We start from the raw sequence: 13,464 nt of genomic DNA, 5'->3' as shown, positions 1-13,464 counted from the left end.
TTGGTTTGTAGACCCAGACTCATCAGACTGTCCTAGAGTGGTGTATATCCCTCCCCAAACCAAGAGGCAATAACCGAAAACATGGATTTCCCCATGCTTGGCCTTGGCCACGCATGCCTTGGGGATGGCTGGCTTTTTAATTTGTGGATCGAGAGAACATTTGCATCGTATATTAACACGCAGTTCGTTGGTAGTGAAATAGCTGCGTATTTTCTTAGGTTCATACAAGAGTTATTTAGCTTTTGATCTTCTTTGTTTCATTTTAACTTCTCTTTTAATTTTTCAAGATTCTAATATATTTTCTCTCTCCTTTTTCCTCCTGATGTTGCTGAAAATCACAAAATTTTCGGTCTTTTTAATTGAGGTTTAAGCCCTTAATTTGTGCTTTCCCACTTAATGTTAAATTACATTGTTGTAACTGCAACAAACTACAGGCCTGAGATTAATACCTGAGGCACTCACTGGGAGGAGTGGGAGGGGACCCCCTCCCCAATAACTTGAAATTGAATTCGAGGGCAGGGAGAAAGGGAAGACGTTATATTTATTTTAAGGAAGTTACCTGTGAATTTCTAATGAAACTTAGAATTGGGTAAAAACTGTAGGCCATTTTATTTACAGACTCCACAATTCTAAAAAATGGCCTCTGTTGGGTTTTAGGTAAAGAAATAATCGTTACCAATCAGATGGTTTAGCAAACTGGTACGTGAGCGACTGGTGCCAGACAACTGAAATTTGCCAGAGGGATAGAAATATTTTTGCTCCCTTCTACATCAGAGCAGAAGGGGCCTTTCAGATTTGCGTGGCAGGTTGTCAACCTTTCTGCAAAAAATTTAGAACTTAGTTTCATAAATTAACGTACATCCCACTTGTATGTTGCTGTCCTTTCAGAGTAGCATGGAATGGGCTCTGACCTGGGTCTGCTTTCTCTGCATTTTTTATTTCCTAATATCCTCTTCCACCAAACCCACCTGCTCTCTTTGTAACAGAGGTGAAGTTACTTTACAAGTGATCGATGATAAATTTGGAAGAAAGTGTGTTTTGCAAGATTTTACAATGAATTGAAGCTGTTCATTTATCACCGAGGTGTGTGTAAGCCCCTTTTGTGAATTGTAAATATATTTTGATGTAATGGCCATCTGTTCATGGGTATCACGTTTGCCAGTCGAAAACCTAGTTTGGTATAGCTAAACATGTAATTTGGTATGATTGTATAGTTTCACCAGGTGGCAATACAATAGCCAAGTTTGGTATTTACTGTAAGCCAGTGCCCAAGCAGGGACCAACGGCCTGTGTCTTACAGTTGTCACTTTTGAATCTCCCTTTTCCTCATTCACAGCCAGCTCTCAATTGCGTGTGCTAATGAGCAAAAGACAGCTTGGATAAACAAAGTTCCCCAACATGATTCTTGTCATTTATTTCCACGGCCCGCCCCCTGGGGCCTGGGGAAGAGCCTAACCAGGAACTGCTCTGTATGAGTTCCCATCTCCCGCTCCTTCCTCTGTGTGGCTGTGATCAGGGAAACTGTAGGAAGGCGGAGGGGCCTGCGTGATGCAGAAGTTCAAGGGCTAACATCCCGAATAATCCATCGGCCCAAATCTCACGTCTGGCTGCTACTCAGTGACAAGGGCCAGTGAGGGGACCACTTTCCCTGGGACGAGAGCTCATTGTTTTGTTCCTCTTGTCCCCATATATGCGATGTGAGCAGCAGTCTGTGAGGCCTGAGGCTGAGCGGGGCACCCGCTGACAGCCGTGGGAGGACTGCCCATCATGGGCATTTCCGAGTTCATCTTGAGGGTCTGTCTGCAGGGCGAGATGGGGAAGAGGGGCCAGCAAGCACAGAGGGGGGCTTGGTGATGAGGATGGTGGTCGTCCATTTCCGTGAATACTTCCTATAGCCCCACTGTTGGGGAAACTGAGGCCCAGAGGATGGGGTGAGCAAGTGTCTGGGGGTCACCGTGTCTTCATCGGTCTGTCCCTTCTGTAAGTCTGTCCTCAGGTCCCGCTAATGATGGGGGTCTGTCCTTCAACAGGGAGCCACAGCAATGGCCCCATAGCATGGACCCAACGGGGACGTGCATCCCTACCCCCTGCACCCCTGGGGTCGCTCCTGCACTCGCTGTGTGGGACAGATGTGGCTGAGGGGGGGACGTGTCTCGGGTGTGTCCCCTTCCTGATACTGAAGTGGCAAAAGCAAACGACTCCATCCCCGCCTGGTACTGAAGCCAGGAGTCCAGTGGTCTTGTTTCCAGGCACCGTGGGGTCCGGTCTGCAGATTTCCACCTGCACAGCCCTTGTCCGCCTGCCCCAGGCCCAGACTCTTAAAGTGAAACCCAGCAGATTCTGGATCCTTCTGAGGGCTCTGGTTCCAGGATGTGAGCCCAGTTTTGGAAGGTGGGAGAGGTTGGGGGGTAGGGAGAGGGGGCTCAGGCACGGCCGTAAAGGAATCCCTCGTACCCGTTAGCACCTGTGGCTCATCATCTGCATCCTCACGTGGCCACGCACGCTGCCGAGTAGGGTGATATATGGACCAGCTCTGGGAATGGTGGCGTGAGAAGCGGAAGGGAAGTGCTCGCGGGCGGGCTGCCTGGGGAGGCGGGTGCGCTTCCTTCCAGCGCGGGTTCTACCAGGCCCGAGGAGGGGCAGGAAAGCTACTCCGGGGTCATATGGGCGTCCAGTGGTGGGGACACAAGACAGATGGCCCCCAGCTGCCCCCTAGTTCTGTGTTTCCTCGTGCCCCTTGTAAATTAGAATTGAAAAGTTCACGCATTAAAAAAATAGGCACACTGAGCTAAAAGTACATGGTAGAATAGTAAAGCAGCCAAAGAACATCAGCGTATCAGGATGAATAAAGTGGAGGAGTGTGTGATGAAAGCAGAAATCCTGGAAGTCTAGAAACGGACAGGGACCGTGTTGGTGGAAGGCTAAAGTGATGCAGCACAGTGACCACTGAGCTGGTGGACTGTGGGTCTCAGGAGAGGCCTCGCCTCCTGCCCCCCTGTCTGTGGGACCCGGCAGCCCCTTCCCTAGGGAAGGCTGAAGGAGGTGAGGATGCAGGAGCAGGGCCGGGAGGAAGACGGAGGCGGCCTTTGTGCGGGCAGACTCTCGGCGCCCCCGAAATTCTGCTACAGGAACCCTAATGCCATCTGCACGCCTTCATTGTTCTTCCCACCTCTTACTTTTTAACATTAAAAAATATAAAAGTAACAACGAACAAAGCCCTTCCCACGTTCCCTCCTCCAGGCTGGGCCCTGCCCTTCCAGGCTCCTTAATTCCCAGCGTCGGGCTAGTGGCTGTTTCCAGCTATTTCATTCCAGAAATGGTGTGAAATGGCTAATCCGTGCTTGTTGAGTTGAAAACAGTGAGGAAGATTTTGAAAACAGATATTTATCAAGAGCCACTTCCGCCAACAAACCCATGTATTCATTATCTAGAGAAAAACCACTATTAACATTTCCTAAAAGGATTTTTCCGTTGTACTGCGAATAGGTTTGCCTTCTTTTTCCATTGAATGCCTCTCCCCTTGTCATTAAAACATAGTTTTTTTAACGTTTGAATAATATTGCATCTTAGGAATAAACGAAAAATCACCTAACTCCCAATTATTGTTGAAGATTTAGGTAGTGGCAAATTTTATATGGAATATATAATACCGTAAAGGACATCTTTGTGCATGACGTTTATTCTGTATTTTATGTCACCTTCTGAGGCTGTACTTCCAAAAGTAAAATTATTGGGCCAAAGGGTGTCAAAAAATTTCTCTCCTTTTACTCTTTTTTCATTGAGATTCTCTCGATTATAATAACAGCATGACGGGCACATAAGAGGTGTCCTAAACACTGATACAGGATTACTTTGGGTCAGGGACTTCCCTGGTGGTCCAGTGGTTAAGATGCTGCACTTCCACTGCAGGGGGTATGGGTTCAATCCCTGGTCAGGGAACTAAGATCCCTGCATGCTGTGCAGCACAGCCAAAAAAAAAAAAAAAAAAAAAAAAAAAAAAAAAAGAATTACCTTGGGGTCATTAATTCATTCACAAGCATTTACTTGAAGTGTTTGTTGGCATCGAGGTGCTAATGAGACAAAGGAAAGTAACTCAGTCCTGATGGTGGCAGAGTGGCTGGACCTCCGGCTGGGAGTCAGATGACCCGCCTTTGAATCCTTGTTTGTCTCTTCTGGGACCTTGGGGAAGTCGGTCAACTTCTCCAAGACCAGTTCTCTCATCTTCAAAATGGGCATTTTTCAAAATGGGCATTTTCAGGGATGCTAACTTGAAGGGTTGTGAGGGTTAAAATAGGGTGAAGAAAGAAAATGCCCAGCCGGGGGAGGTAGGCAGGGGTGGCACTCAGCAATTTTAGTTGAATGAGCAAGTTCACGGTTTGATTATGAGGACAGACAGGTAGACATCTCTTAATGCTTCTGGGAATGAACCTTGGGAGGGGATTAAAAGGCATCATGAAGGAGATGACATCTGAGCCTCCCCTTGAGGAAGAGCATCGTCACCAGGTGGAGAAGTGGGCGGGGTGCCCCCCGGGACCAGGGTGCACGGGGACTGGACATGTGGTGGAGGGAGGGGTGCACGTGGGGATTTGCGCCCCCTGTGCAGTTCGTGGACTCTGACAGCGATTTTAGCTCAGGGATTGTGGAGGAAGAAAGAGCGTGGCAGGACAGGAGGGCAAGAGGCCCAGCTTGGCGGCTGTTGCACATCTGATGAGAGGCTGGAGGGTCCGAATTAGGGCAGGGGCCCTGCTGGCTATGGAGCTGGACCACGGGAGGCAGTGAGGACAGCCGTCGCTCTTCTCGCGTGGACACTTGTCTGGGGTGATTCAGTACAGCTGAGTCAGGAGACTCCCAGCTCAGGAGGAGGAAGTGTGCTGTTACTGCGGCAGGGGCTGGAGGGGGCAGGGGCAGTCGTGTGTCTGCACGAAGTTGACTGGGGGTGCCTGTGGAATGCCCATGTCGCGACAGACTCCGGTCACAGCAGCTGGGGCCCCTTCTATGTGCCAGCCGCGAGGCGGACTCAGACTACAGGCATCCCAAAGGCCAGCTTCCCCAACGGGGCGGGAGAGCCGAGGGCCTGCACCCAGTGGCCTCGCAGGTGGGCGTGGATCCAGTGCTCGCGGGCGTGCCCTGGAGGAGTCACAGAAGAAGTCAAGGTTGGCTGGAAAGAGGCTGCGGAGGGACCGGGCAAGAGTGACAGGCAGGGCGGGTGGAGGAAGCCGGCGGCACCCTGGCCCCGGAGAGCACTGTGTCACACCCAGAGTGCTCTGGGCAGGGGGGCTGGGGGCCGCGTCACCGCGGGGAGGCTCGGCCCGGGGCAGGGGATGCCGGCGGGTCCCAGGATGCCCCTGGGTCTGCCCTGGGGCTCCCCTCCTTTCTGAACTTGTGCCCCCGCCCTGGCCCTCCCCTGGCTGCCTGCTCGCCCAGCTTCGTGTCTCCCCTGGGAGACGAGCTCCAGGAAGGCAGGCATGTCAGGGGTCCCTCTCTACCTCCTGGAAAACGGGGACGGGTGTCCAAGGGAGGGAACGGCAGAAACCAGTAACCCTTAGGAGGCCGGGGTTTGCTCTGTGTGGTTCCAGGAGTAACTGTCGCCCTGGGGCTGGGGGTGGCCTACAGGAGGCATTTGAGCTCAGCCTGGGGGCCCCCAGGTGCAGGCTGCTGGAGCAGGGCAGGCCCGGGATGCAGCAGGGGCTGATGACATTCCACTCTGCTGGGACATGGACATGCAGGTGGGCAGATGCCAAGCAAGTCATGTCCGTGCGGTTCCAGGCCCTGAGATGCTGCCCGCAGAGTGAGGACCGGTGGGTGACAAACACCCCCCCGAGGTATGGCAGCGAGTCCCCCGCGACGGCGCGGGACTCACGGGCTGTAATTCCCTGACTTGTTAGTGGACTCTGATGCAGTTCTGCTTTCCGCTGGGAAACACCGTGGACACGCATGCCTGGGTCGCTCGATGCTGCCACCCAGGCGTGGGGATGGCCGCGAGGGGAAGCGGGGGTGGGCAGGGATGCTGAAGGGCCCTGTGGAGCGGCTGTCACTCGCCACATGTTCACTTGTGCTCACGAGCGATCGTGCCTAGAGCTCTCGGCGTGCGGGCGCAGACCCTCCCGTGTGTCTCCCTCCTGCCCGCGTCCGCCCTCTGGGCAGCCACCTCCTTCTCTGTCTCTCCATCACTGTCCCTGAAAACGCGGTGCTCTCTGCCACGTTCCCTTGGGGTCTGGTGCTGATAACGTGATAATGAGTGATTCTACTTAATGAGACACCCTCTCAGGTCATATTAGTGCATTTTTAATAGGGCCTTTCTGGAAATATCTTAACCCCAAATTTCCCAGGTAGTTGACGGAACACTAGTTGTTCCCTCAAACCAAAAAAAAAAGGAAAAAGGAGTAAAAGTATGCTTTGGTCAAATCAGTTAAGAGGTGCAGGCGATTATGTCCCCTTGGGGATTGACAATATCTGTCACATAGTAAAGGATCTAAAATGTGCTGCAGTAAAAGGTCTGATTCCGTCTAGTGATTTATATGCCATCCATCCCTCCCATTCTTGGGACAGCTGTCAGTATCCTGAGTTTTTCTGGGAGATGCCGCCTTCACCCTGAGAAGTCACCCTCTGTGCAGCTGTGGCCTGTAGCAGGCCACTGTAGCGTATACTATAGGCCTTGTTAAGAATAAAATTTGTTTTATTGTGCCAAAATATTCGTAACACAAAAGTTACCATTTTAATCATTTTCAAGTGCACGGTTCAGTGGTATGAAGCATTTACCCTGTTATGCAGCAATGCCCACCATACATCTCCAGAACTTTTCGTCTTCCCAGATTGCAACTCTGAAGCCATTAAACACCAACTTTCCATTCCTCCCTCTTTCCCAGGCCCTGGAAACCACTGTTCCACTTCCTGTCTCTATAAGCCTCACTGCTCTAGGTGTCTCATATAAGGGGACTCCTACAGTATTTGTCTTTTTGCATCTGGCTTATTTCACTGAGCATAGCGTCCTCAGGGTTCATCCATGCCATAGCACATGTCAGAATTTCCTTCCTTTTAAAGGCTGAATAATATTCCATTGTTTGTATAAACCACATTTTGTTCACCCATTCATCCGTCAACAGACATTTAGGTTGTTTCCGCCTTCCGTCTCTTGTGAATAATGCTGCTTTGTACAAACGTGGCTCTTTGACCCCTGTCGGGTGTCACCTGTGGGAGACTTCCGCTCCATCCAGGCAGGGGGCGCTGGTGGGGCTGCGTCGCTTTCTCCTTTTTAGCGGAGACCAGATTATTTTTATCGCTTGCCATTGAGGAGCGTTTTTGTTTACGGAAGCCATACAATACTGTCTGTGTATTATCTTGCCCTAGAAGTTGACAACCAGCCCCCCCCCCCACGCCACGCCATGGGGAGGCACAAGGGACCCCCGCTGCTTACAAAAAGAGGAGCCTGCATGAGGAGGGGCAGGGGCCCCTTCCCTTCCCATCCAGCTGTGACGGCCACACTGACATCTTTAAGAAGAGGACAGACGCCGCCCTTCCGTGGAAATGTATTCACTCAGGAGGGGGGATTGTCTTGGTGGAAACCTATTTCCTGCCGTCGAGCTGCAGAAGGGGTAGATATATAAAGTGGAGGTAGCCTTGTAGCCTGGGAGCTCGGCTGAGAAACATCTTTTTAAAGATCATCTTAACTGCTGGGGAGGCCGCGTCCTTGGAGATGATTTACGTCTCCTCACGGTGTTTCATTTTTCTCTCCTAGCTTACGTTCCTGAGGAAGAACTGAAGGCAGCAGAAATAGATGAAGGAAACGTGGAGGAGGATGGGCTGCCTTTGGACGTTCAGGAAAGCGACTTCGTGTGCAATGAGGAGCTGGAGCTCAAGGAGGCCCCGAGCTACCAGAACTCCCCCATCAGCACCGCGACTAATCAGGATGCCGGCTACGGGTCGCCGTTCAGCGAAAACAGCGACCAGCCAGCCCCTTTCAAGAGCTCTTCCTGCAAGGAAGAGAAAGAGGAGGCCCAGGGCCGGGAGGGCGTCTCCTACCCCCAGGACAGCTTGGCCCAGATCAAGGCCGTGTATGCAAACCTGTTCTCGGGGTCCTGCTGGTCCAGCTTGGCTCTGGATTTGAAGAAGTCTGGCTCGACCACCGGCAACAGCGATGCCGGCCGGAAGGAGGGCTCCACCCCCGCCGCCACGCCCCCCACCAGTACCGCGGGGGCCACCGGGACCACGGCGAGCACCCCCAGCTCAGGCTCCGGCTCCGGCTCCGGCTCCGGCTCTGGCACCGGCACCGGCGCCAGCGGCGGCTCCGGGTACGACTGGCACCAGGCCGCCCTGGCCAAGACGCTGCAGCAGACGTCCTCGTACGGGCTGCTGCCCGAGCCCAGCCTCTTCAGCACCGTGCAGCTCTACCGGCAGAACAACAAGCTGTACGGCTCCGTGTTCACGGGCGCCAGCAAATTCCGCTGCAAAGACTGCAGCGCCGCGTACGACACGCTGGTGGAGCTGACGGTGCACATGAACGAGACGGGGCACTACCGCGACAACAACAGGGACAAGGACTCCGAGAAGACCAAGCGGTGGTCCAAGCCCCGGAAGCGCTCCCTGATGGAGATGGAGGGGAAGGAGGACGCGCAGAAGGTGCTCAAGTGCATGTACTGTGGCCACTCCTTTGAGTCCCTGCAGGACCTGAGCGTGCACATGATCAAGACGAAGCATTACCAGAAAGTGCCTCTCAAGGAGCCGGTGCCGGCCATCACCAAGCTGGTCCCTTCCACCAAAAAGCGGGCGCTGCAGGACTTGGCGGCCCCCTGTTCCCCCGAACCGGCGGGCATCACGGCCGAAGTGGCGCCGAGCGAGTCAGCCAAGGACCAGAAGTCGGCCAACCCGTACGTGACGCCCAACAACCGCTACGGCTACCAGAACGGGGCCAGCTACACCTGGCAGTTCGAGGCCCGCAAGGCCCAGATCCTCAAGTGCATGGAATGCGGCAGCTCCCACGACACCCTGCAGCAGCTCACCGCCCACATGATGGTCACCGGCCACTTCCTAAAAGTGACCACGTCCGCCTCCAAGAAAGGGAAGCAGCTGGTGCTGGACCCCGTGGTGGAGAAGGCCCAGTCCGTTCCCCTGCCCCCCACCGCGCCCGCGCGGCGGCCCGCCGCCCACGTCGGGAAGCAGCCCGGCTCCCCCTCGGGCTGCGCGGCCTCAGAGGAGCGGGAGCCCGAGAAGGAGAAAGCGCCGCCGGCAGGGGCCGGAGACGCGGACGAGCAGATCAAGGAGGAGGGGGAGGACGCCGCCGCCAAGTTCGAGCCCACCACCCCCTACCAGTACCTCCGCGAGGAGGACCTGGACGACAGCCCCAGGGGCGGGGTGGACATCCTGAAGTCCCTGGAGAACACGGTCTCCACGGCCATCAGCAAAGCCCAGAACGGCGCGCCCTCGTGGGGCGGCTACCCCAGCATCCACGCCGCCTACCAGCTGCCGGGCACCGTGAAGCCGCTGCCGACCGTGCAGAGCGTGCAGATGCAGCCGTCCTACGCCAGCAGCGTGAAGTCTCTGTCCTCGGAGCACGGCGCGCTCCTGCACGCCCCGGGGAGCCTCACGCCGCCGCCCCGCAAGAGCAACGTGTCGGCCATGGAGGAGCTGGTGGAGAAGGTCACGGGCAAGGTCAGCGTGAAGGAGGAGGAGCGGCCGGCGGAGGACGAGGGCTCACCGGCCCAGGCCGCGGCCCCCGCGGCCAAGGAGAATAAGGCCTTCCCCAGGGCCGAGGACCTGGGCGGCGGCGGCGGCGGCGGGCCCCAGCAGGAGAAGGGCCCCGAAGCCGATGCGGGGAAGCCCAAGAAGGGGGCTGCGGTGGACGCCCACACCCCGAACGGCACGGAGCCCCTCAAGGCCAAAGTCACCAACGGCTGTAACAACCTGGGCATCATCACGGACCACTCGCCCGAGCCCTCCTTCATCAACCCGCTGAGCGCCCTGCAGTCCATCATGAACACCCACCTGGGCAAAGTGTCCAGGCCCGTGAGCCCCTCGCTGGACCCGCTGGCCATGCTCTACAAGATCAGCACCAGCATGCTGGACAAGCCGGCCTTCCCCACCCCGCCCGCCAAGCCGCCCGGCGCCCTGGACCGCTACTACTACGAGAACAGCGACCAGCCCATCGACCTGACCAAGTCCAAGAGCAAGGCCCTGGCCCCGGGCGCCGCCGACGGTGTGTCCTCGCCGCTCCGGGAGAGCGCGCTCATGGACATCTCGGACATGGTGAAGAACCTCACGGGCCGGCTGACCCCCAAGTCCTCCACGCCTTCCACCGTGTCGGAGAAGTCGGACGCCGACGGCAGCAGCTTCGAGGAGGCGGTGGACGAGCTGTCGCCCGTGCACAAGAGGAAGGGGCGGCAGTCCAACTGGAATCCGCAGCACCTGCTCATCCTGCAGGCCCAGTTCGCCTCGAGCCTGCGGGAGACCCCGGAGGGTAAGTACATCATGTCGGACCTGGGCCCTCAGGAGCGGGTGCACATCTCCAAGTTCACCGGGCTCTCCATGACCACCATCAGCCACTGGCTGGCCAACGTCAAGTACCAGTTGCGGAGGACAGGGGGGACCAAGTTCCTGAAGAACCTGGACACAGGGCATCCTGTTTTCTTTTGCAACGATTGTGCCTCTCAGTTCAGAACTGCTCCCACGTACGTCAGTCATCTAGAGACACACTTAGGCTTCAGCTTGAAGGATCTCTCCAAGCTGCCACTGAATCAGATTCAAGAACAGCAGAATGTTTCCAGAGTCCTGGCGAACAAAGCGTTGGGCCCGGTGGGAGCCGCCGAGGACGATCTGGGCTCCACATTCCAGTGCAAGCTCTGCAACCGGACTTTCGCGAGCAAGCACGCGGTCAAACTGCACCTTAGTAAGACCCACGGCAAGTCCCCCGAGGACCACCTGATCTACGTGACGGAGCTGGAGAAACAGTAGCCCTGGGTCCGCGCGCGGGCCCGTGGCACATTGCACTAAACGTCGTCATACTGCACTAGGCCTGGCCTGAGCCTCCAAAATCAGCCTGCCCTTTGTTGCTGACTGCCTGTCTGGACCTTGGTTTTTCTTACACATATTTTGTAGTTATATTTATATGCTCTTCGTCCGATTGTGCATGTTCCTTTTCTTTTTCCGTGAGTCAAAGTCTGACCTTTATTTTCAACATCTGTTCTCGATGTTCAGCTCCCTTTTGTAGGAAATAGTGGGGCACACTACTCAGAGACATTTATTTAGCAGGAAAGAAAGACACAAATAAGGATGAGAAAAGACGTCCTAAAATTACAAAGTTGCCATGACAATAAAGGTCATAGAACCTCCTAGTGTCAAATTTAACCCTTTGAGGACTGTAATCGCATTTCTGTGCCTTTCACTCAAAAAAAAAAAAAAAAAAAAAAAAAAAGAAAAAAGAAAAAAAAAGGCTTAAAGGCATTTCATTCAGATCAAAAGCTGTGTCAGACACAAAACTTATTTAATAATTAAAAAACAAGCTTTTATATGCAGGACTGGTTTGTGAAGGAAGCATGCATGCAGCTGTTGGAAAATAGAAAGTTGTCTAGGACTTGGGGTTAGGAAGCCACAACTTCACATGTTTAAAACAAGACAAAACAAAAACTAACAGCAGCAACAACAAACACCCCAGTTGCCACTATGCCCAAACCCTCTGGATGCTGAAAAAAATGCCACTTTTGGCAAAAAAAAAAAAAAAAGTATGCAAGCTATTATTTAAAAATGTGTAAAAATGCTATTTCTTTTTTCTGTAAAATACTGCAGTTTATAGTTATTTACAAATGTAAGCTTTGGTACAAGCTGACCTTTCTATAAGCGTGCTGCATTGGTAAATGAAAAAATAAATGGGGCAAATGTTGGAGTCCTTTCCTTGTAAATTGCCAGCATCAGCTTAGAAACTCCTATATGTTACATATCGTACCATTTTGATCTATTCAACTTTCTTTGTACCTTCTGGTTCTATGCTTTCTCTTTTAACTTTTTATATTGTCATTTTATATTAAATTTCTGTGTATATAATGTACAACCACAATTTTTGAATAAAATTTAGTTCCTGCAGCTTGATTTAAATAGAGAAATTTTACTGGCACCTGCATCTTTCCAGATGCATGTATATCAGACAAAAATAAATACATGAAAACAAAGCGAGCAATGCACTATTAATTATACATTTTGATGTTCTATCATTAATATTGTACAGTACATTTCGGTTCACACAATTAAATCCACTGTTTTCTCAAATGTAAAATAAACCCACATGCAGTTCTTGATTTACATAGATTGTCATGTCGTCATTATTTTGCCTTTGAGATGTCACTTCAGCAACGAGAGGTATGGCTTATGCAATCAACCAACAGAAATCCTAGTCGGAATCATTTCATGATTTGTGTGCTGACACGCTTCGTTCAAATGATCAGTATTGCGTTTCTTAAAATGATAATTAAAAAGTTTAACTCCGCTGGGTGCCACCGGATTCCTGAGGATAGCCATTGAGCATTGAGCGATGGCTGGCTTGTACATCGAGGGACTGAGGTGCTTCCTTCGGAGAATGCTCCCGCACTGTTTTTAAATGTTTACAGTTATCCTTTGTGTACATCCGGAGTCTTAACAGTGGGGGGCGGTCGAAGGGCAGGTCTTGCTCTATAGCAGCAGACCCTGGGGGGCTTGGAATTGGTTCTGCGTTGCTCCAAAGAGGAAAGCCTGATCTCTGCACTTTTAAAAATGTACAGTTTTTATAAAATGAGCTGCCCTGGAGCACGGCAGAGGGGTGCTGCTCTGCGCGGAAGACCACCGGCACTCCAGGCCTGTAAGCGCTGTGACCCCGGCCCTGAAGTCCGGGTCTCCCTGCTGAGTCTGGCCTCTTTGCCCCGGAAGTACATAACGACATGAGCAGGACAATTTCTTTTTCCACCTTTTGCGTACGTTTTCATAAAATAGTATCCTGAGAAAGCTTAGAACGTACAGCGCTCATCTGTGCTGTTTCCATGATTTCCGTCCATGCCAAGCCCTTGACCCCTGTGAGAAGAGAATCAGGGCGGCCACCTCTGCACCATCTGTGCTGAGGCCGCAGAGTGCCAGGGAGGTTTGCTGCCTTCTCCTGGCCTTCATGGGTAAACAGCTCTGTCCTTTAGGAGCTTCAGCCATTTAGACATTTTGGTTCAGTTTCTGGGGGATTATGTACGTTGGGCTCAAGGGGTGACGGGGAGGAGTGACAGGCCTGTGGTGGGGTCTTTGCACGATGATCCTTTGAAGTTCTGTTGATTTTATCACAGGCCTGCAGATGTATGTTCTGTGATTTCACCTTGGAGCGGATGCAGCGGGTAAGGTGGTGTGACCGGAGTGAGAGGCCGGGACGGGGTGGGTTCGGTCCCCATGTGGAGCCGCTGGGCCGTTTGAAAGCTTGCAGCTGAGTGCTGACCACTGGGGTGAGGACATGGGACTCGACGGGGCGGC

The 13,464-nt window shown here is 53.1% G+C and overlaps 1 protein-coding gene across 1 annotated transcript; it reads left to right on the top strand.

The window, feature by feature from the left end:
* Window positions 1-6,234: 6,234 nt before the first annotated feature.
* On the top strand, window positions 6,235-10,944 carry TSHZ1 (teashirt zinc finger homeobox 1). The gene is made up of 2 exons (XM_007449675.1): window positions 6,235-6,238; window positions 7,658-10,944. The coding sequence occupies exons 1-2, from the start codon at window positions 6,235-6,237 to the stop codon at window positions 10,942-10,944; spliced, it is 3,291 nt and encodes a 1,096-aa protein (XP_007449737.1).
* The last annotated feature ends 2,520 nt before the right edge of the window (window positions 10,945-13,464 follow it).

Source organism: Lipotes vexillifer, unplaced genomic scaffold, assembly GCF_000442215.2.
Source record: "Lipotes vexillifer unplaced genomic scaffold, Lipotes_vexillifer_v1.1 scaffold196, whole genome shotgun sequence".
Lineage (NCBI taxonomy): Eukaryota > Metazoa > Chordata > Mammalia > Artiodactyla > Lipotidae > Lipotes > Lipotes vexillifer.
This window is presented reverse-complemented; position numbering and strand designations above follow the sequence as displayed.